This window comes from Lepidochelys kempii, chromosome 4, assembly GCF_965140265.1.
Source record: "Lepidochelys kempii isolate rLepKem1 chromosome 4, rLepKem1.hap2, whole genome shotgun sequence".
Taxonomy (NCBI): Eukaryota; Metazoa; Chordata; order Testudines; family Cheloniidae; genus Lepidochelys; species Lepidochelys kempii.
Window position 1 is genome coordinate 39703503 of NC_133259.1, and position 21308 is coordinate 39724810.

General features: G+C 40.2%; 1 protein-coding gene across 4 annotated transcripts in view; it reads right to left on the reverse strand.

The window, feature by feature from the left end:
- TRPC3 (transient receptor potential cation channel subfamily C member 3) overlaps positions 1 to 21308 on the reverse strand; it is a 63885-nt gene that overhangs the window by 13591 nt on the left and 28986 nt on the right. For all 4 annotated transcript variants that reach the window (XM_073341037.1, XM_073341036.1, XM_073341039.1 and 1 more), the window contains 5 exons: positions 15301 to 15465; positions 8172 to 8388; positions 6770 to 7003; positions 3587 to 3851; positions 2790 to 2985 (listed from right to left, as the gene is read on the reverse strand). In XM_073341037.1, coding sequence (XP_073197138.1) covers positions 2790 to 2985; positions 3587 to 3851; positions 6770 to 7003; positions 8172 to 8388; positions 15301 to 15465 — 1077 coding nt within the window. The remainder of the gene's footprint in view (positions 1 to 2789; positions 2986 to 3586; positions 3852 to 6769; positions 7004 to 8171; positions 8389 to 15300; positions 15466 to 21308) is intronic.

Below are 21308 nucleotides of genomic sequence, written 5' to 3' on the forward strand. Positions count from 1 at the left end.
CATGGCAGTTTTGCAAGCCTGACCTAACTGAAATTTGAAGACTTTCTCCAAAGATGAAAAAATAGTTTATTTGTTTCCAGATTAAATTTAATCCTAAGGAATATAAAGTATTTTCAACATGTATTGGAAATGCACATGCAAAACATGTTTTGATTTTTCTCCTTTGATTTTAAATTTTTAAGTCAATTTATTACTCATCAAAAAATGCCAAAATTATAGCCCTGGATACTGCAGCCCTGCATTTACCCACAGAATAGGTACAGAAGAGGGCAAGTTTTCCTATTATATCCTGCCAAGGTGAACTGCAGGGACCTCTAAACTAGTTGTGATGGCATAGTTTGGTCCCCATGGCAGTACATTTGGCCTGTCTGCTGAGATTGCCAGCCAGAGTGTCATTTCCAGTCATGATAGTGGTTTGCATAATTTGGGCTCTTGTCTAGAAAGGGTTGACTGAGATCATCAGTTCCATTAAATATAGGTCACTCAACAGCCAGCAGTTGCTAACACCTCTCATGATCTGGGCCATATATATGTGAGTAGAGAGCAGAGAATAGATCCTAAAGTTTGTGATGTTTCAATCACATTTTGTACAGAGTAAATCATCTTAGAATTTCCCAAGAAAATGATTTGCATGTAATTTTTACGTACTTTCTGATATCACAAAAGCGAGCTGAAATTCTGCTAAAACTGTTTTTGTAAGGCCACAGATTGATTGGCATCATAAATATACTTTTGTCTTTGTAAGCAATCTGGATTTGACTTTTAAAACCAGTAGTCTTCACCAGTTTGGGTGTGTCTTTCTTTCCTTCCTTTTATTGCACAGTATTTGAATGGTAAGCACCTAAATTGAATTAATTAAATTCTGAAATGAAGTTATTGCTGTCCCAGTGAACCCCAAATAAAGCACCTCTCTTACAGATGAAATAGCTATTCATAATTTTGAGAACTCATCCTAAACTGCAGGCATTAAAAATCTCCCACTCTGCAGGTGTGCGTGAGTGCAGCCATGAAGTTTTCAGGGCACATGGCAATGTGAAGCTAAGATTAGAATCAAGTTTTAAATATTGTACTGAAAGCAGAAAAAGGATACTTACACTTCAGACTGAATAATTAAGCTTGAAACAGCTGTTAAATGTGATTTAGTCATCAGAACACTCTCACACAAAAATCTTTGCTTATGTCTATGCACTAGCACAGTGCGTAAACCTAAGAAAGTGTATGTATTAATGAAGCTGAAGTATCTAACACATCTATGTTTAGTTAAAAGGTTTGGGGAAAATGGACTAGCGAGCCAATTATCTTTATGGACTACAGTAAAAGCCATTTAACCAGCAGTGAGGGCCTGTCCACCCAGTAAAATGTACTGTGTTCAGGAAAAGGTGTTATGAAATGTTTAAAAAGTAAGAATTAGGGAATCAACTAGCCCTGTGCTAAAATTGTCTGCTCAATAGCTTTGATGTCTATTGTATCCCATCCTTCATTTGAAAGTTTGTTTAAGTTGTAAGTTTTTTGGGACAGACCATTACTGATTATACAGTGCTTACCATACTCTCATGTCTGTATAAAGGCAATGAGCTATACTATCTGTCCAGATCCTGGGAGGTCCCAAACAGCTTGGCTGATTTACCAGGGAGAGCCAAACCCTCAACCCAGTTTTTCTGCCATGTCTTCAGGGCAGAGAACCAGATTGGCAGGTATTAAATGGCTGTAGAACAAATGCAGTAGGGGATCATTAAGCTACAGTACTCAGCTGCCAACCATAGAAAGAAGGAATAGGGGGATTCTGATTGGAATTGCATTCACACTTGCATTGTCACTGGGACTGCTTCCATCCAGAAAAGGATTGAAATTTTTGTTTGAATTCTTGTTTGGACTCTGGGTTTTTACTGGGCTATATCATTGTGTAGAAATATGTTTATAACACAATTTGATTCTATTTACAGATTTAAACTACATGGTGACATGGTAAAGCACAACTGTCTAGACAGGCCCTTAAACATGGTTCTGGCTACCAAATTCCTGTCTGTGTGCACCAGACCAAACTGTTTTGGAATAAAAAAAAAAAGGTGTGGCCTTTCAATGCTGGTAACCAAATCCTCAGATCCTCCTTTGTTTGTTCCCCAGATCCTCCTCCTTCCCTTTTTTAAAGATGGGCACTCCATTAGCCTTTTCCCAGTCATCTGGGACCTCCTCTGATCGCCAGGAGTTTTCAAAGATAATGGCCAATGGCTCTGCAATCATATCCGCAGTGCATCCGGCCCCATGGACTTGTGCTCGTCCAGCTTTTCTAAATAGTCCTGAAACACTTCTTTCTCCATAGATGGCTGGTCACCTCCTCCCCATACTGTGCTGCCCAGTGCAGTAGTCTGGGAGCTGACCTTGTTCATGAAGACAGAGGCAAAAAAAGCATTGTGTAAATTAGCTTTTTCCACATCCTCTGTCACTAGGTTGCCTCCCCCATTCAGTAAGGGGCCCACACTTTCCTTGACCTTCTTCTTGTTGCTAACATACCTGAAGAAACCCTTCTTGTTACTCTTAACATCCCTTGCTAGCTGCAACTCCAAGTGTGATTTGGCCTTCCTGATTTCACTCCTGCATGCCTGAGCAATAGTTTTATACTCATGAAATAAGCCATTATCTCCTAGCACAGTGTTTTCTTGTGAGTTTCTTTAACTGGGGTAGTCCCTTTACTGATACTTATTTCCATCAGAATGTGCCCATTAAGAGGATTCTAGTGTCCTTTTAAAACATAACAAAAGGGAGAGATACCTTAGAGAGAGAGACCTTACCTCAATTTCTTGGTACGAACTGTTGATCATGGCAATCAGCATGTTGAGCAGAACTACGACCATTGTAACATTGTATATGCCATACAAAACATAGCCAATATTCTCTATGAATTTATGATCATATTTGAGGACAACTGAAGTTACTTCAGATAAACCAAATATTGACCAAAACAAGGTCTTGAAACTTTCTTCAACTCTGTATGAAAGAATCGAGAGGAATGTTACTAATTATATAAATAAATACACAGTTCTTATGACAACTGTAGTAAATAACCTCAAATTTTTGTCTGCGATTTGGATTTTAAAGTTTTGTAAGGGATTTTAGTGTAGATGTTTAATCAAAACAACAAATACAAAAAATCTTTTTCACAGAATGTTTCGTTTCTTCCCATCTTGATTTGACTATACTGGGAGCAGAGGGCACTCAACACTTCACAAACTCAGGCTATGTCTACACAACAGAGATGATATCAGCACTGCTATGTCAGCACAGCTCTGCCAGCACAGTCACACCAGCATAGTCCTTAGAGCAGACACAGCCTACACCAACAGAATGAGTTTCTCTGTCAGTGTAAAAATGCCACCTCCCCAAATGACATTAGCTACATAGACGAAAGCACTTTTTGGTCGACATAGCTGCATCTCCACCGGCGGTTTCGTTGCCATAACTATGTTGGTCAGGGGTGGGGTTTTTTCACATATAGCTATGCTGATATAACATTTCAAACCTCAGGCCCCTAGCGGTTAATGACTAAAATTTTGTATTTCCTTTTGCTTCAACACAACTTCAGACTTACGTTGTAAAAGCAGAGTTTACTTTAGCTCCAAGGTAGTAGGAGTAGAGTATGAACATCCCAATCATAAATGCAAAAAATACCATAATAAAAAGGACCATAAACTTGAAAATGTCCTTTACAGTCCTTCCAAGGGAAATCTGCAAGGGCCCAAAGCTCTCATTTGCAGGCAGGATATATGCAATCCGAGAGAAGCTAAGCACAACAGCTATTGCATAGAGACCTTCAGATATTATCTGTGGATCAGATGGGAGCCATTTGTCTCTGGCTGGAAGACATGAAATAAAGGGGTAAATAATTGAGTTTCTTACTTATCACCATGTTTAGAAAAATATAGCTATAGATTGGGAATTGTCATGCACATATCTGTATCTAGTAAGGACAAACATTTGTGGAGTCTAGTAGTTGATGTTGTATTACAATTAGTTTTTAAGTTATAAGTGAAGAATTTGAAATGTGTACTTTTTCAGTGGAAGTTATAATGTAAAGAGACATGAGGATCTCTTCTAATTGTGTGTATTTACCTCTCTATTGGTAGTTAAGCATGAAAATTAATATGAGGATATACCCCACCACAGTATGAATTTTTTATATTAGATATAACATTTATAGATTCTATAATAATTAAAATCATTACTAACATTTGCATGTTTCTGTATGGGATAAAATTTTCCCAAATAAAATTAAAACATAGTAGTATTCTTATATGCACCCTAATCTTTATTTCTCTTTTTTATTATTTAATTTGTTTAGGTATCTATAACAGCTATACAGGACCACTAATCATTGTTCAATCTTTCCTGAGTTTGGACTCTATGTCCCAGTCCATTTTTGTTTAACAACAATAATTATTTTTTATTTATATTGTATCAATGACTAAAGACCGCTGCTTTAATAAGATATAACCACACATATGTTCTGTAAAAAAATTATTTTGTAGGTTAAAAATAATAAAATATCCATAAAAGAGTAACAATGACATCATAAATAAGGATAGTAAAATAAATATTTAATACAAAAACTTTTTTAGAGAAAAATTAACAGTGAATTATGTGGAAATAAATACAATATTAGCTTTTTTCCCCAGTAACATATGTTAATATCATGTCTATATCATCAAAGGTAGTGGGGTGTTTTTTGGTTGTTTGTTTTGTTTTTTAATTAAAGCAATGGAATGGCTAATAATTTATTAGGAGTTATCATGTGCATGATTGAATCAGCAGCAGTGTACGAAAATGGTGGGTGGGGGAGGTGTTTTGGGTTTTTTTATGGAAAGCCAGCAGTGTTGGCTGAGGAACAAATTTCGTTTATTGAGTGCAACAGGCTCTTTAGGTTTTTGTTACAATTTTCTCACCAAAAAAAAACAAGAGAGAGGAGTCTCCCCCTTTCACCCATCAGCCCAGTTCAAATCCCCACTCTTCCTGATTCAGAGCAAGGATGTGAACTCGAGTCTCCCAGGTGAGGGCCCTAGCTACTGGGCTAAGGTAGCCTTGGAAGGATTAGCCAGGGTTGTTCCTGGGGGAGGTTCAGGGTCTGGGACAAATCAGCCATCAACAGCTTGGGGGCCCCACAATGCATTGGTGGCTGGGCTGGAACTGGCGTGGTGCTGGGCAGCCTGCTGCTGCTGGCAGTTGCCGGCACCAACTATGGGGCTATTGTTGGCCATGGTGGCTCAGGGCTCTGGCTGGGGTGGGGGACTCGCTGCACCGAAACGTGGGCAGCCAAGCTGGGCGCTGTCTCCCCCAAGACTGTGGGTGTGGGGTGGCAGCTGGGACCCCGGGCATGCGGGGCAGCAGCCAGGAGCCCAGGGGTGCTGCAGCACCCTCCGCACCCCTAGTTTCCACACCTATGTCTTCCAGGACCGACCACGCCGGCCAATCGCACTGGCCCGTGGGGCCCCCCAAAAGGCAGGGCCAAGAGCAGTTGCCTCAATTTGCCCTACCAAGGGAGGGCTCTGGGATTAGATGGTTGTTGGTAAACACAGATGTCACCATATACATGCAAACGGACAAAAAAATATTTCCATCAATAATAATCAAAATTAACAAATTGGCAAGAAAGAAAAATGCTTGAGAATTTAAAGTCAAAATCCAATAATTTAGACTTGTGAATTAGGCTTGTTACAAATGGACAAGTGAATGAGCAGTAAAAACAGATATGATACGTTGATTTAAAGATATTTACGTTGTATAATTTGACATCCGATGTTGACAATTTGTGTTTTAATGGTTTATAAAGCTTTAACTCTTTGAATTGCAACATCTACTGTCAATAAACATTTGTCTGACCCTCTCATAATTTCATGCAACTGTGAAATTTTAAATAGATCAAAGTCTAAAAAAATTCTAAAAAATAAACAGCAATATTATCCATCAAAATTATAAAACATAGGAAGTGGAACAGCTTTGACAGGAGAGACTGGAGAAACCCACTTGAAAAAATACCCTATGCCCCAACACTCAGCTGGGAGACCTGGGTTCAAATCCCTTCTCTGTGTCAGGCAGACTGGGGGTTTTAACTTGTGCCTGACGTCCCACGTGAGTGCTCCAACCACTGGATATAAAAGAGGGTAGCGCTATATCCTCAGCTGTGTTTTGTGTGGGCCCAAACCAGAAGGCGGCCTCTAAGCAATCCTACCTGATCAGGCTCCACAGGAGAGTTAGGTGAGGGAAAGCTTGGTCTGAGCATCCCACTAGGGCTTAGGCACTGAGCTGCTCAGCAGTGTTGGGACTTAGGCAGTTTTGTGCATGCCCACCAACAGAAATATAGGCACCTACAGGGTTAGATGGCAGCTGAGCAGGGGGTTTTGAGGATCTAAATTTTGGACTTAGGCACCTAAAGTGGCAGTAAGGCACCTAAATCCCTTGTTGAATCTAGCCCTTGGGGTCAAATTCAGCTCTGGCATAAGCAACTGCATGGACTTCATGGTTATGCCCAGTTAAACCTGAGCTGAATTTAGCCCTATTTTGTTTAGTATTAGTATGTCAATACGTTATTTGTTAAACTGATGGTCACAACAAATACTGTTTAAAAAGCATAAAAAATAAAAACAAATGGGTAGAAACCTTAAGGTAAATATTGTGAAATCAAATAGTTGTAAAGGGTTTCTATGCCTAACAATCCTAACACTGTCCCTTTAAATGAGTGCCCACTAGTTTACTATTTGAAAGTAACATTCAAACTCACCATAAGTGAAATACTCTATTTCGGGTGGAAGTGTGACTACGGAGAGGTCACTCTCCTCAATGTAGCTGTCCACATATTGCTGTGCTTTGGTGGCCTGCAGAAATGCTAGGAGCCTGGCTGTGAAAGCAGCCATGAAAATGGACAACATCCCAAAATCCAGAACATTCCACAGCTGCAAAATATATTCCCTGGGTCCTTCTAGCCAGAGCTCTTTGCATTCTGACCACATCATACCTGCAACAAGAAAGGAATAGAGCCAGTTTAGTCACAACTGAGAATCATTTAACTTTCCTTCCGATAAAATCAGGATTCACCAGGAAGGCACTGAAGTACACATTTTCAGTATTACAGGGTTGCTACCTATATCAACTTTCCTGGGGCTGTCTTTTGGGCTAAAGCTCAGTCATCATACATTGGGGCCGCTACGTTGTAATATAATGACAGCACAAACATCATGACCGCTCAATGTAATGTTTTTGTTGCAGAAGGTTATCTTTTAAAGGTGGAAGGTTGACCCTTCCAGCGCTCCTCTCCCATTTCACTCATCCATATACTCCTACATAACATGCATAAAATCTCAAACAGGCTGGCAGATGATCAGGCAATGAAAAAAATGTCTAGTAACAAAAACTGACTCATTAGCCCTTTGACACTGAAAGAAGCTGTGATTTCCTCCAGTGCTAAATAAATACTAATTAGCTAATGCATTAACGTCAAGCCATGGAAACACCAGACCTTCTGGCATATACAACGACAGAGGCTTTGTGATCTTGTTTAAAATAACCAGTTTATGTTATTACACTACTGTATCAGTGATATTACACCAACACTATTACATTCTGAAAGCTATGATATTATTGATATGATATCAATGATATTACACCAAACCTGGGTTTCTGCCACAAATGCCAGGATTTCTGAACATTGTGGTATCATTATGAGTCATTAAGTTTTCCATTTATTACATAGTGGTACAATCTTCATCCTCTGAAGAACACAGCTGGTCATTTTACTCTTGCAAATATGTGGAAAATTCCTCATTTTACAATGTTAAATAAAATTGTTCATTACACTGAACATAAGAAGATGTTAGTGATGTTTACTTAACTGAGATAGCTCTTACTGAAAGTAGAAGAAACTAGAAACATGCCTTTCCTACCCATGGCACTTTTGTACACCAGGGGCTGCAAGAGGGGGGCAGTGAGGATCTGCTTATGCCAATTGTTGGCTGCTGGAAGTTTTCCTCTGGGAGCCAATGTAGCCCCTGAATACCACTGGAGCCATATACACGGCTGCAGTGGGGGGGGTCAGCATTTGGGCCTCGTTTTTTTCTTTTAGAATGTCTATCTACACAGTACAGCTGTCATGGAATTGGAGTGAAGCAGCAATATTCTTTACTTACCAAGCACCCACACCATGATCAGCATCTCTGTCCAAGTGAACTGGGTAGTTTTCACCCTAAAGATCTGTTTAGGGTAATCAGTAACAGTGACGTTTGGGAGGGTTGTGATGCCTTCAAATCTGTCTGAGGCATTGAACACCAGTAGGCCCAAGAAAATAATGAAGGATGCTGCATGTGCCACAAATTTCATAAATGGGCTGCGGAGAATTTTTCCAAGCTGTGAAAGCAAAACAAAACCAGTCCCTCATTTTTAAAAAAGATACAGCATTTCCCTTGCATCACACAGCTCAGAAGCATAAAGAGGCACTTACAGATAATGATAGGCTGGAATTAAAGAACCCACTGCTGCTTAGATATACCCTTTAAGTGCACTGAACAGTCATGCAATGGTATCATTCCTGACAGCAGTCTCAAGAAGGCAACCCATACAGGAATGATGTCCTGTCAATCAGCATTTTTGATGTTCCATATTCACATAGAAGACAAGTTGCAGAATAATCCTCTTGGGAATTACATCCACACCATATGAGTATTCACCACTGTTCAGAGAGGACCTGATCTAATGCCCATGGAAGTCAATGCAGAGGTGGATCAGGCCCAGGGAGAAGTGGATAACATAATATCTTCTCTACCAATGCGGGAGATACCCAAAGTTTTCAGGGCATTATTAGCTTACCTATGATAATTAGCTGTATTGAATTCAGCAAATCAGAACATCAAAGCAGTATTTATACGATGCCTGAGGAAAAGCAGACTCTTCTCTGGATGATGTATTCAGAGCATAAAATATCCCCCAGATCAAGACTTTGTAAATGCTTTTTAAAAAACTAATTGGAAAAATTTACACAGCAACAAAGTAAGAAAAACGAGTTCAGAAACATTAACATGTTTAAATGAATTCATTTGGATTAAAAGAGCACACTGTGGGCTAGAGAGTGGCTGTATCAAATGTTGCTGCATTTAGGGTGGGTGGAGGTGCATTACAACAGTGGCAGTGGCCAGCAGCAGTCTTTCTGCAGAAGACAGAGGAAGCATCATGCTTCAGGGAAGCTGAAGGGAAAGCACTCTGGAGCTGTATTTGCTACCCCCTGTACAATGAGGGAGCATGTGATCCAATTTGCAATAACCCGGGGCCACAAGCCAGTAGGGTAAGGGGCAGAGCCATAGCTCACCTTTTCTGAGGAGGGTTCTACTGCCAATATCTGTGGGGGGGGGGTGTTCTTGTACCTCTGTTGATGCTGTGACTCCCCAGTTTACGCACTCAATGAGTGCCAGTGACAGGGTTCTTGAGGGATGGGCATTCTTTCCCCCTGACCTCCTGTAAGGCACCCACAGAAGAGCAATCAAATTCTGGCCCAAAGACTTCTGGGTAACTATGGACCAGTGTGTCATTTAGATGTTGGCCTAAATTGGAGACTGTGCAGAGATGCAACAGCCCCACACCATTGGGAAATCCAGGAGGGACTGCATCTTAGGAAATACAGTTTCTACCAGTTTCCTCTCCCAGCTTCCTTCCAACCCCTTTTGAAGTGAATAGCACCCTTTGGGATATATACACAGAGCAGTCTCTGAAGACCCCTGCAGATAAGGACTACTGTTACCCCTGTCCTCTCATGAGATATTGCAAGGTTAGTGGTGGTCAGAACTTCTTGTCTCAACTCCTGCACAGTCTCTCAAAGGTGCAGGAATTATCTGGCTCCCCAAATATAGCAAGGGAGTAATACTAGGTTAGTTCAAACATATCAGTTGTATTCAGAGATTCCAAGGCCAGAAAGGACCATTGTGATCATTTGCTCTAACCCCTTGTATAACACAGGCCACAAAACTCTGCAAAATAATTCCTAGAGCATAGATTTTAGAAAAACATCTAATCTTAATTTTAAAATTTTAAAATTGCAGTGATGGAGAATCTACCATGATCCTTGGTAAATTCTTCCAATGGTTAATTACCCTCACTGTTAAAAATTTACACCTTATTTCCAGCCTGACTTTGACTTCAACTTCCAGCCACTGGATTGTGTTTTACCCTTCTCTGATAGATTAAATAATCCATTATCAAATATTTGTTCCTCATATAGGTCATATAGACTGTAATCAAGTCCCCCCTCAACCTTCTTTTTCTTAAGATAAACAGATTGAGCTCCTCGAGTCTGCCACTGTAAGGCATGTTTTCTAATCCTTTAATGATTCTCTTGTGGCTCTTCTCTGAACCCTCTCCAATTTATCAATAACATTCCTGAACTGCGGACACCAGAACCGGACACAGTATTCCAGCAGCAATCACACCAGTGCCAAATACAGAGAAAAAATAACCTGTCTACTCCTACTTGAGATTCCCGTTTATGCATTCAAGGATCACATTAACTTTTTTGGCCACACCGTTGTACTGGGAGCTCATGTTCAGTGGAGTATTCACCAGAACCCTCAAATCCTTTTCAGTCATTGCTTCCTAGAATAGAGTTCCACATCCTGTAAGTATGACCTACAGTCTTTGTTCCCAAATGTATATATTTACATTTCATAGGATCATAGAATCATAGAATATCAGGGTTGGAAGGGACCTCAGGAGGTCATCTAGTCCAACCCCCTGCTCAAAGCAGGACCAATCCCCAATTAAATCATCCCAGCCAGGGCTTTGTCAAGCCTGACCTTAAAAACTTCTAAGGAAGGAGATTCTACCACCTCCCTAGGTAACGCATTCCAGTGTTTCATCACCTTCCTAGTGAAAAAGTTTTTCCTAATATCCAACCTAAACCTCCCCCACTGCAACTTGAGACCATTACTCCTTGTCCTGTCCTACCACTGAGAATAGTCTAGAACCATCCTCTCTGGAACCACCTCTCAGGTAGTTGAAAGCAGCTATCAAATCCCACCTCATTCTTCTCTTCTGCAGACTAAACAATCCCAGTTCCCTCAGCCTCTCCTCATAAGTCATGTGTCCCAGACCCCTCATCATTTTTGTTGCCCTTTGCTGGACTCTCTCCAATTTATCCACATCCTTCTTGTAGTGTGGGGCCCAAAACTGGACACAGTACTCCAGATGAGGTCTCACCAATGTCGAATAGAGGGGGACGATCACGTCCCTCGATCTGCTCGCTATGCCCCTACTTATACATCCCAAAATGCCATTGGCCTTCTTGGCAACAAGGGCACACTGCTGACTCATATCCAGCTTCTCGTCTACTGTCACCCCTAGGTCCTTTTCCACAGAACTGCTGCCTAGCCATTCGGTCCCTAGTGTGTAGCTGTGCACTGGGTTCTTCTGTCCTAAGTGCAGGACCCTGCACTTATCCTTATTGAACCTCATCAGATTTCTTTTGGCCCAAACCTCCAATTTGTCTAGGTCCCTCTGTATCCTATCCCTCCCCTCCAGCGTATCTACCACTCCTCCCAGTTTAGTATCATCCGCAAATTTGCTGAGAGTTCAATCCACACCATCCTCCAGATCATTTATGAAGATATTGAACAAAACCGGCCCCAGGACCGACCCCTGGGGCACTCCACTTGACACCGGCTGCCAACTAGACATGGAGCCATTGATCACTACCCGTTGAGCCCGACAATCTAGCCAACTTTCTACCCACCTTATAGTGCATTCATCCAGCTCATACTTCTTTAACTTGCTGACAAGAATACAATCAAGAAACAATACATCCACTGCTTTCCCTTCATCCACAGAACCAGTAATCTCATCATAGAAGGCGATTAGATTAGTCAGGCATGACCTTCCCTTGGTGAATCCATGCTGACTGTTCCTGATCACTTTCCTCTCATGTAAGTGCTTCAGGATTGATTCTTTGAGGACCTGCTCCATGATTTTTCCGGGGACTGAGGTGAGGCTGACTGGCCTGTAGTTCCCAGGATCCTCCTTCTTCCCTTTTTTAAAGATTGGCACTACATTAGCCTTTTTCCAGTCATCTGGGACTTCCCCCGTTCGCCACGAGTTTTCAAAGATAATGGCCAATGGCTCTGCAATCACAGCCGCCAATTCCTTTAGCACTCTCGGATGCAACTCGTTCGGCCCCATGGACTTGTGCACGTCCAGCTTTTCTAAATAGTCCCTAACCACCTCTTTCTCCACAGAGGGCTGGCCATCTATTCCCCATGTTCTGATGCCCAGCGCAGCAGTCTGGGAGCTGACCTTGTTAGTGAAGACAGAGGCAAAAAAAGCATTGAGTACATTAGCTTTTTCCACATCCTCTGTCGCTAGGTTGCCTCCCTCATTCATTAAGGGGCCCACACTTTCCTTGGCTTTCTTCTTGTTGCCAACATACCTGAAGAAACCCTTCTTGTTACTCTTGACATCTCTCGCTAGCTGCAGCTCCAGGTGCGATTTGGCCCTCCTGATTTCATTCCTACATGCCCGAGCAATATTTTTATACTCTTCCCTGGTCATATGTCCAACCTTCCACTTCTTGTAAGCTTCTTTTTTATGTTTAAGATCCGCTAGGATTTCACCGTTAAGCCAAGCTGGTCGCCTGCCATATTTACTATTCTTTCCACACATCGGGATGGTTTGTCCCTGTAACCTCAACAGGGATTCCTTGAAATACAGCCAGCTCTCCTGGACTCCTTTCCCCTTCATGTTAGTCCCCCAGGGGATCCTACCCATCCGTTCCCTGACGGAGTTGAAGTCTGCTTTTCTGAAGTCCAGGGTCCATATCCTGCTGCTTACCTTTCTTCCCTGTGTCAGGATCCTGAACTCAACCAACTCATGGTCACTGCCTCCCAGATTCCCATCCACTTTTGCTTCCCCTACTAATTCTTCCCGGTTCGTGAGTAGCAGGTCAAGGAAAGCTCCCCCCCTAGTTGGCTCCTCTAGCACTTGCACCAGGAAATTGTCCCCTACGCTTTCCAAAAACTTCCTGGATTGTCTATGCACCGCTGTATTGCTCTCCCAGCAGATATCAGGAAAATTAAAGTCACCCATGAGAACCAGGGCGTGCGATCTAGTAGCTTCTGTGAGCTGCCGGAAGAAAGCCTCATCCACCTCATCCCCCTGGTCCGGTGGTCTATAGCAGACTCCCACCACTACATCACTCTTGTTGCTCACACTTCTAAACTTAATCCAGAGACACTCAGGTTTTTCTGCAGTTTCATACCGGAGCTCTGAGCAATCATACTGCTCCCTTACATACAGTGCTACTCCACCACCTTTTCTGCCCTGCCTGTCCTTCCTGAACAGTTTATAACCATCCATGACAGTACTCCAGTCATGTGAGTTATCCCACCAAGTCTCTGTTATTCCAATCACGTCATAATTCCCTGACATCACCAGGACCTCCAGTTCTCCCTGCTTGTTTCCAAGGCTTTGTGCATTCGTATATAAGCACTTGAATTTAACCACATTAAAATGCATTTGTCCTTACACCTAGGTTACCAAGTGATACAAATCACTCTATATCAGTGACCTTTCTTCATTATTTACCACTTCATTATTTACCACAAGTTTGTCATTTGCAGACTTGATCAGTGATGATTTTATGTTTTCTTCTGGGTCATTGATAAAAATGTTGAATAGTATAGAGCAAAGAACGGTATTAATTATGACATGAGACAAAATATTATGTGAGATTTTAAAACCTCATCCGAAGTTCTGCATTAACAGCAATATCCTTTCACACGAAAGCCAGTGAATTTAGTGAGTGAGGAGTCTAAAGTAGTTTCCCTATCTCAGGGTTTTCCTGGACCTGAAGTCAGGGGTCAGATTCAGTGAGCTGAGCAGTAAAGTATGCACTATATTGACATTCACTAGTTATACAAAGGACTTTAATAGCCCCTGTTTACCTGACCTTTATAAAGCATTTTTAAATCACAGTATTAAGCAGTTGATCTGTACTTCCAATATTTTGATTTCACATGAGCATTCAAAAAGAGCCAAGTGTGTCTGGCAGTGGGAATTAAAGCTCATGGAGAAATGTCATTTTTTCCATATCAGACATTAAAAAAACACCTGATCATGAGTTTACATGACATCAGTCTACCATGCAGCTATAATGGGTACCTTTACAAGAGCTCGTCAAGGAAAGTGACATTTCAGAAGATAATCTGAGTAACAATTATGCTATTTCATAAAGATTAATCTTTAAAATAAACAAATGACCAGGGAAAGAAAACATCAGATTCCTTTTAAAAATGTATGGAGTGTGCAGACTCTTATCACCTCTTAAAGGTGAACTGCAAAGCAAAATATAAACTCAAGTGGAACACAGATTTCTGTGCTGGATACCCCCTCTGAATGAGCTTGTGGGGTAGGGCCAGGAAGACATTCAGCACAGAAGTAAGTTCTAAGTAAACTTTTAAAAAAACTTCTCTCTGTGAAAATCCTCTTTTGTTCTTCCTGGTTTACTGAAGATATATCAGAATGCATCATTTGGTTGACATCACACATATCATGGAATGAATGGATTTCAGTGAGACTGCTGGTATTTGTGTTATAACAACATCAGTGAACCTAGAAACATCAGATGATTTCACCAAGGGAAAATATAAATGTGAAATGATTTGTTAAAAATGTTGTTCTTGTCTGAATGCCCTCAAATTGTGGTTAGAAAACTGTCCTTCGTTAAGTTTTGCTTTGCAGTTCACCTTTATAAACAATCTGACCTAACAGTTTAGCAACAGCAAGTATGTCATTTAGAGCTCAGTCCTGTACCGCTGAAGTCAATAGGAGTTTTGCTATTGAATTATACAAGAGCAGAATCAGATCCCTAAGATGCCAACTGAGAAGAACTGATATAGAGCTTTTTGGGCCACTGTAGGAAGTGGTCATTAGCAAAAAGTACATCGTACTTGTACAAGTGCATAGCTGGTATCAAGGAGAGAATCTGACCCATAAATATTAAAACAAACATAAATATCATGGAGCTTATTACACATCTTAGTGCTTAAATACAATTTACGTGCACATAGAATAACATTTCCTCCTCATACTTGATCAGTCTTATCCCCTCTTTAAAATAACAGAATTTGGTTCAAGACTGAGATTTCTAAAAAATCTGAATAATCAGTTAAAATTCTGGTGATACAAAACTAGGAGTGGAAGATTACGTTTCAGATGACAGTAACTGAAAAGGAACATCTAGACCAGCACAAGGTGTTTAATATGTAATTTATAAAATATCTGTACCCTGCTACATGGTGCAATCCAGTAACCAATGGCAAGAAGTGGAAGGCCCAATGCAACAACCAGCACAACGAGACACTTGATAGCAATGGTCTGTTCCCGTAATCCTGACAGATTTTCATACCAGATAGTCAACAGCTGTTGCTGACAGTTTGGATGGGCCACAAACTGTCGATAAAAAGAAAGAAAATCAAGGTTCAATACGATTTATAATAAGAATTATATAAACATTACATGCAGGATCAGCAAATAAATAAATAACAAGTATTAATTTAGATCTTTAAAAGCATGTTGTTTTTGTCCTTTCCTAACATTTTGGTTAATTTATAAATAAACAAAAAAGAGAAGGAATAGAAACTGAAGTGCTGATGTGAATTAATGAGCCAAATTCTGCATTTGGATGCACAAGTGGGCAGCGCTCATTAAATTTAACAGAAGCCTCACATCTAAAACCAAGTTTGGCTCTACAGATTATGGGCTAGCTCCTTCAGGAGCTGAGTGCTCTCATGCATTTTCACAAATTGCTCAACCCTAGCAGACCAAAATTGTTCCAATCTATATGAAGTGTTTCTATGGATCCCAGAACTTTCATATCTGAAACTAACTCACCTGTAACCCTGCCCCCTGCCACTCCCACACACAAAGAATCTAATTTCTTTTTGAAAACCTAATTACTTTTTGAAAGCATTAAGCACCTCTTTCACCAACTATCCCATTTTAAGTTTAAAAGAAGAAATATAAAGAAGAAAGATTATAATATAAGGTTTGGAACATTCCTACTGAGCAGCAGAAGCTATATTGTAATGTGTATTGTAGTGGCACTGTATCGTTATATTAGTCTCAACAAGGCATTGTACCACTACTCATCTGACTTCTTGACCATATGGAAAGCAATCACAGAACATTTCTAACAAAACATCCCAATGGAATGGAATTCTGTGGAAAACAAACAAAAATTGCCACGATGTAATATGAGGAAATTCCATTTTGGGAATCTGTTGAAAATCCACTCTCCTGGTCTATGATGCTACCAGAACTCTCAGTTTACTGTATTACATGCTTTGTTATCAATTATTCTAAATATTTAAAATAGATATCACAATCTATTGTCATGTTTCCTCTGTTCTTACAGAAATTCATGACCTCAACAATATCTTAGCTGAAAGATACTATTAAATGGCGTAGTTTGATGGTCTTCCAAAAATGATGCTTTCTCTTGTATTATTTTAAAACTTGAAAGGTTCTTGAATATAGAGATTGTTACCACTATGCAGTTTTATGCTATAATTACATTTATTTATTAATGTACTAGTTTAACTGAGCTGTTAACATCATAACAACACCTTACAGAGGCTCAAATGAGATCTCAGAGGTGTATGTTTTAACTAAAAATACTAAAATTTGTTCTTGTTAGTTACAGTAGATCATCTGATTTTGAACAAATCTCTCATATGGGAGCTTTCTTTTATTTTTGGTGACCAGTGCACATTATTTGTATTTGTTCATTTAGATTGCAGTAGTGCTCACAAACCCCAATCAGAATTGGGACACCTTAGTGTTACATATTGAACAAACACATAAGGAGACATGGTCCCTGCCATAAAAGATCTCAGGTCAATATTTTTAAACTTAAGTGCTTAAAGTTATGCACCTAAATCCACATTTAAGCATTTAAATAAGAGTGGCCTGATTTTCAGAGGTGCTGAGTATACACCGCTCCCATTAACTCTAAATCTTTAAAATCAGGCCACTTATTTAGGTGCCTGAATAATGAGCTTACATGCCTAACTTCCAGAGACTCAAATGTGTACATTTGGGATGGGATTTGCAAATCCTTCTGTGCTGGCCTCACTCTCATTGAGATGAATAGTAAAACTCCCATGCCATTTCTAAGTGCTTTTGAAAATTCCACCTTTACGCTTTAGAATGTAAAAAGGCAAAAACTAGACAAAAGGTAAGGCAAAGATGTACAGCATACAAGTGAAGCGATCAGTGTGCTAACGACAGAAACAGACAGACAGAGAAATGCTATCAAGTTGAGTGTAGGAACTTGCTTCTCCCAGTTAGCTAATAATGATCATTGTTATTAATAAATACAACATCAGCACTGGGTTGCTTGTCAGATGCTATCATTCATGCAAGGTTTACTGTCTTGTAGTTTCCACAGCCTTTTTTTCTGGCTGTCTGAAAGTTTAATGGAAATAATACATGAAAGCTTTAGATCCAAAACTGAGACATCCTATGGAATCTATCTCCTGTTAATGTACAGGGATCTTTCTTCTTTCAGGTACATTATATTTACCTGCAACAAGTAGGTGCACGCACACATTACTTTCATTAGCATCAGTGAAAGATTCACATATACATAGAGAAGGTTATTCACCAAAAGTTAATTCTACATTAAGACAAGCTGTGACTAACTCTGAGTGGAGTATTGTACTTAATTCCATTTCAATATTTATTACAAATAAACACTGATACAAGAAATAGAAAATGTACTGTAAAAGAAAGACACTTGCATTTGTTTTGATAACTTTTAAACTTTAGTCTATTAAAATCAGTTTTGTTTTGATTTTGTTTAAAAGTGAGTTTGTTTAGCCCTATTTTTTAAACCTTGACTTTGTATTTTATATTATTGTGAAGATGTACAGTAAGACCACCACATAGTGAGAGAGTGGTGTGAAGTTGTGCACAAGACTAAGCAGGGTGAGCACAAAAGTAAGAGCATCCTCATTGCTCTAACACTGATTCCTTTTCTAGTTCAGGGCAAGTCTGACTTTTAACCTCAGTTTCTCCCTTTGTAAAATGAAGATAATAAATAGCATTTATCTGAGACAGACTGTCTCACATGGTGTTGTGACAATTAAATTAATGTTTGTCATCCACTTTAAAGATAAGAAGTACTATACAAGAGCAAAGTATGCTTACTCTGTAATATTTATAAAGTAGTCAAATTGGCCAATACTTGTGTAACAAAGTGAGAGTATTTTAAAATATTTCAGTTTCCCCATACTTTACATTGCTACCCAGTTGGGAGAAAATGATTAAGTTTGATCTCAGGGCGGACTAAGAGACACAGGTTAACTCCCTGTCTGGGTGCAATGAATATAGTCATTAAGAAACTGGCCAAAACCATCTCAGATCAATAAGGGGTCTAAAGAGACAATGCAAGCTCCAATGACTCCTGGAGTGACACTCTCAAGAGGGAAGCTGAGCAGAGACCCCCATCTTGAAAAGAAGGGACTGGGATGTGTGAGGTGGGGGGGAGAGGGATAAGTGTGGGCACTGGAAGAAACTTGAGTTCTCTCGCAATGGGGACTGATTAAAGAGGAAGTCTGAGAGACAGAGCCTGAAAATGGAGTTCACTACAGATTGGCTGGTGAGTTGTGGCTTGACCAAAATGGACTATGCTTTAACCTTCATTTCTCTATGCTAACCTAAGGACTTCCTATGCTGTGTTCCACTTCACTAATAAATCCTGTTTTGAAAATGTTGTTGGATGTCACTAGAATACTGGCTGGGGTGCACTAGTCCCCGAAGAGTGTACAAATCTCTCTCAGGAGTCTCTCTCAGTTGGACTCACTGGGCAGAGCTACTGGAGGTGGTGAGGCTGTATGGCCTATCCTGAAAGAAGAGTAAGACTCCCTGGGGAGTCAGGCACACTAAAGGGGTTCCTCCAAAAGACTGTGCAAAAGCTGGGGCATAGCACAGATCCTGCCAATCTGTGATAACTTGCCACTAAATTAGAAAATTATAGGAGTCTTCACAATTTTTTAAAATTGTTCTGATAACACCATACAGGACTCCTGTATGAACGCTAGCTAATTCTCTATGTAGCTCAGACAGATTGGTTCAAACTGCATTTTGCAGTTTGAACTGAGTTCCTCAAACTAAATAAATATAATGTAAGCACTGTACATCCACTTTACTGTTCTTTGTTCTCTGTTGAGATCATAAGGTACCATTCATTGTTGCTTGCCAACTCTCTTGCAAGCTAACTTCCACTTAATGTCAAATATCATTTAAAATGCTTATAGTAAAATAGGGCAGACTTCTGAACAAAAATTAAATCAAGACGCAGGTAATGAAGACAAGGAAATCGCTAATCTCTGAGGGAGAAAAATGTTAATTTGATGCAGTGGCTTTAAACAGGGAAGTAATCTTCACCTTTTAATCCACTTTGCTAGAAAGAAAATTCTCTAAATATGCTGGTATGTGACTCATGAGCCAACTAAATCACATATTAAAGCATTTTCTGCTTACAGTGGAATGGCAGATCATAAGCTAAAAGTCATTAAGAGCTTAATGTACATGTGGACTCTTAACTAACCGTCACCATTTAGAAAAGTGAGGGTCATCCTGAGTTAATTAGCAACCTGGCCCATTTTGAAAAAATAAACACACAAATATTATTTTATTTGTAATTTAGCTTGTTTTGAGTTCTAGTTTTCTTGTGCTCTTTCCTTTTGCAAGAATAAGCCCCACTCTTTGCACTGATCGAGCCATTGTTCACCAGCAGAGTGCAGATCCAGAAGCAGGGGCACCCAGCAGGAAGCAGCAGGTTCACCTTGAGCAGCAAAAAGAGACTGAAGTCAACAGGTTACTTCTAGTTCCAAAACTGTATTTAAGACAGCCCTAAAAAATCTTGGAGAAAGGAGAAGTAATACCTGCCCCACCCCAAATATCTGGGGGACTGGGAAGAAACAGCCCCTCTACTCAAATAGTTATTAAGCTAGGGAGGTACAGAGGTCCTGGTCCTGGAGAGTGAAGTCCCCCAGCTCTAATATGCTTCTAATACACATCCACAGCCAAGTTTAGCCACCCAGTAGGCTTGTTGCTAATGGTCTCGCAGCATTTTGATTTGACAGTAAGAGGAAAACTGCCCATATTATCTATTTCTTCACAGACAAAAGAAAGGACCAAGTGGGGAAGAGAGCACTGTTAACGGTTATGCAAGTTCACTTCAGGAAGCAGATGAAAGGGCTGTCAAGAGGAGATTAGAGGTGAATTTAACCATTGACAACTGCATTATCTCCCCTTTATTCTATTTTATGTAGGTTTTTAAACCATGTTCATCACCACAGTGTCTAACCACTTTTCAGTAGTGCATTAAGCAACATGACTACACATCTGTCATTTGTTGTTTGTTCTCTTATCCTCTCCTGGGGGAAGCATGTACAGTGGAGTGTCTTGTTCAGGTAGGATTTTAGATAATTTTGGTTTTGTTATAAATATACATGTTGCTACTTATTTATGTTAGAGAAGGCAAGGTCAAAGAAATGTGCCTTGCACTTGAAGTGGAGAGTGGTGAGGTTTGTGATGGTTTTTAGATCTTGGGGGAGTTCATTCCACAGTCTCGGGGGAGAGGAACCTCCAAATAAAGCTCTGGCTCCCACACAGACAACTCTTACTGGAGAAGGCTTTGTTGTGCCAGAGGAGCATAGTTGTTGACCACAGTCTTCATCCTAGCATTTTAGGTGGTCTTTTAAACATCCTGGGCCCAGATCATAGAGCACCTTGAAGATAAGAATCCCTCACCAAATCTTGTCACTTCTCCTATAACAGCTCTGAAACCCACTGGATCCACTACCAAAATTTTAATTCATGCTTTGGTCGTTTCTAACCTCACCACTGCAATCTCTTCTTTGGCTTCCATCTTCTCAGCTTTCCCCTACAATCTCTTCAGCATGCTACATCTCAAACTCTCTTCCAACCACATCACCCCCTCCACTGGTTCCTTCTGCATTTCTGCTATCTCATTTCTCAGACCCAGATCCCGCCTCATCTTTCATTACATTTATCTATTTTACGGCCCAATCCAACTCCCATTGAACTCTGAATAGGCACAGAGGCCAGATCTGATAAGCCAATTTTATATAGCTGTTTTTTACTTTAACATCTTGTCGATATTAACAGAGAACCACATTTTACTATTCAGTTTGCATTTAGTTTACTGACTATGAAAATTCAGGTAACAATGCAAGTTGTAATTCGTCTATTTTTCTTTATGA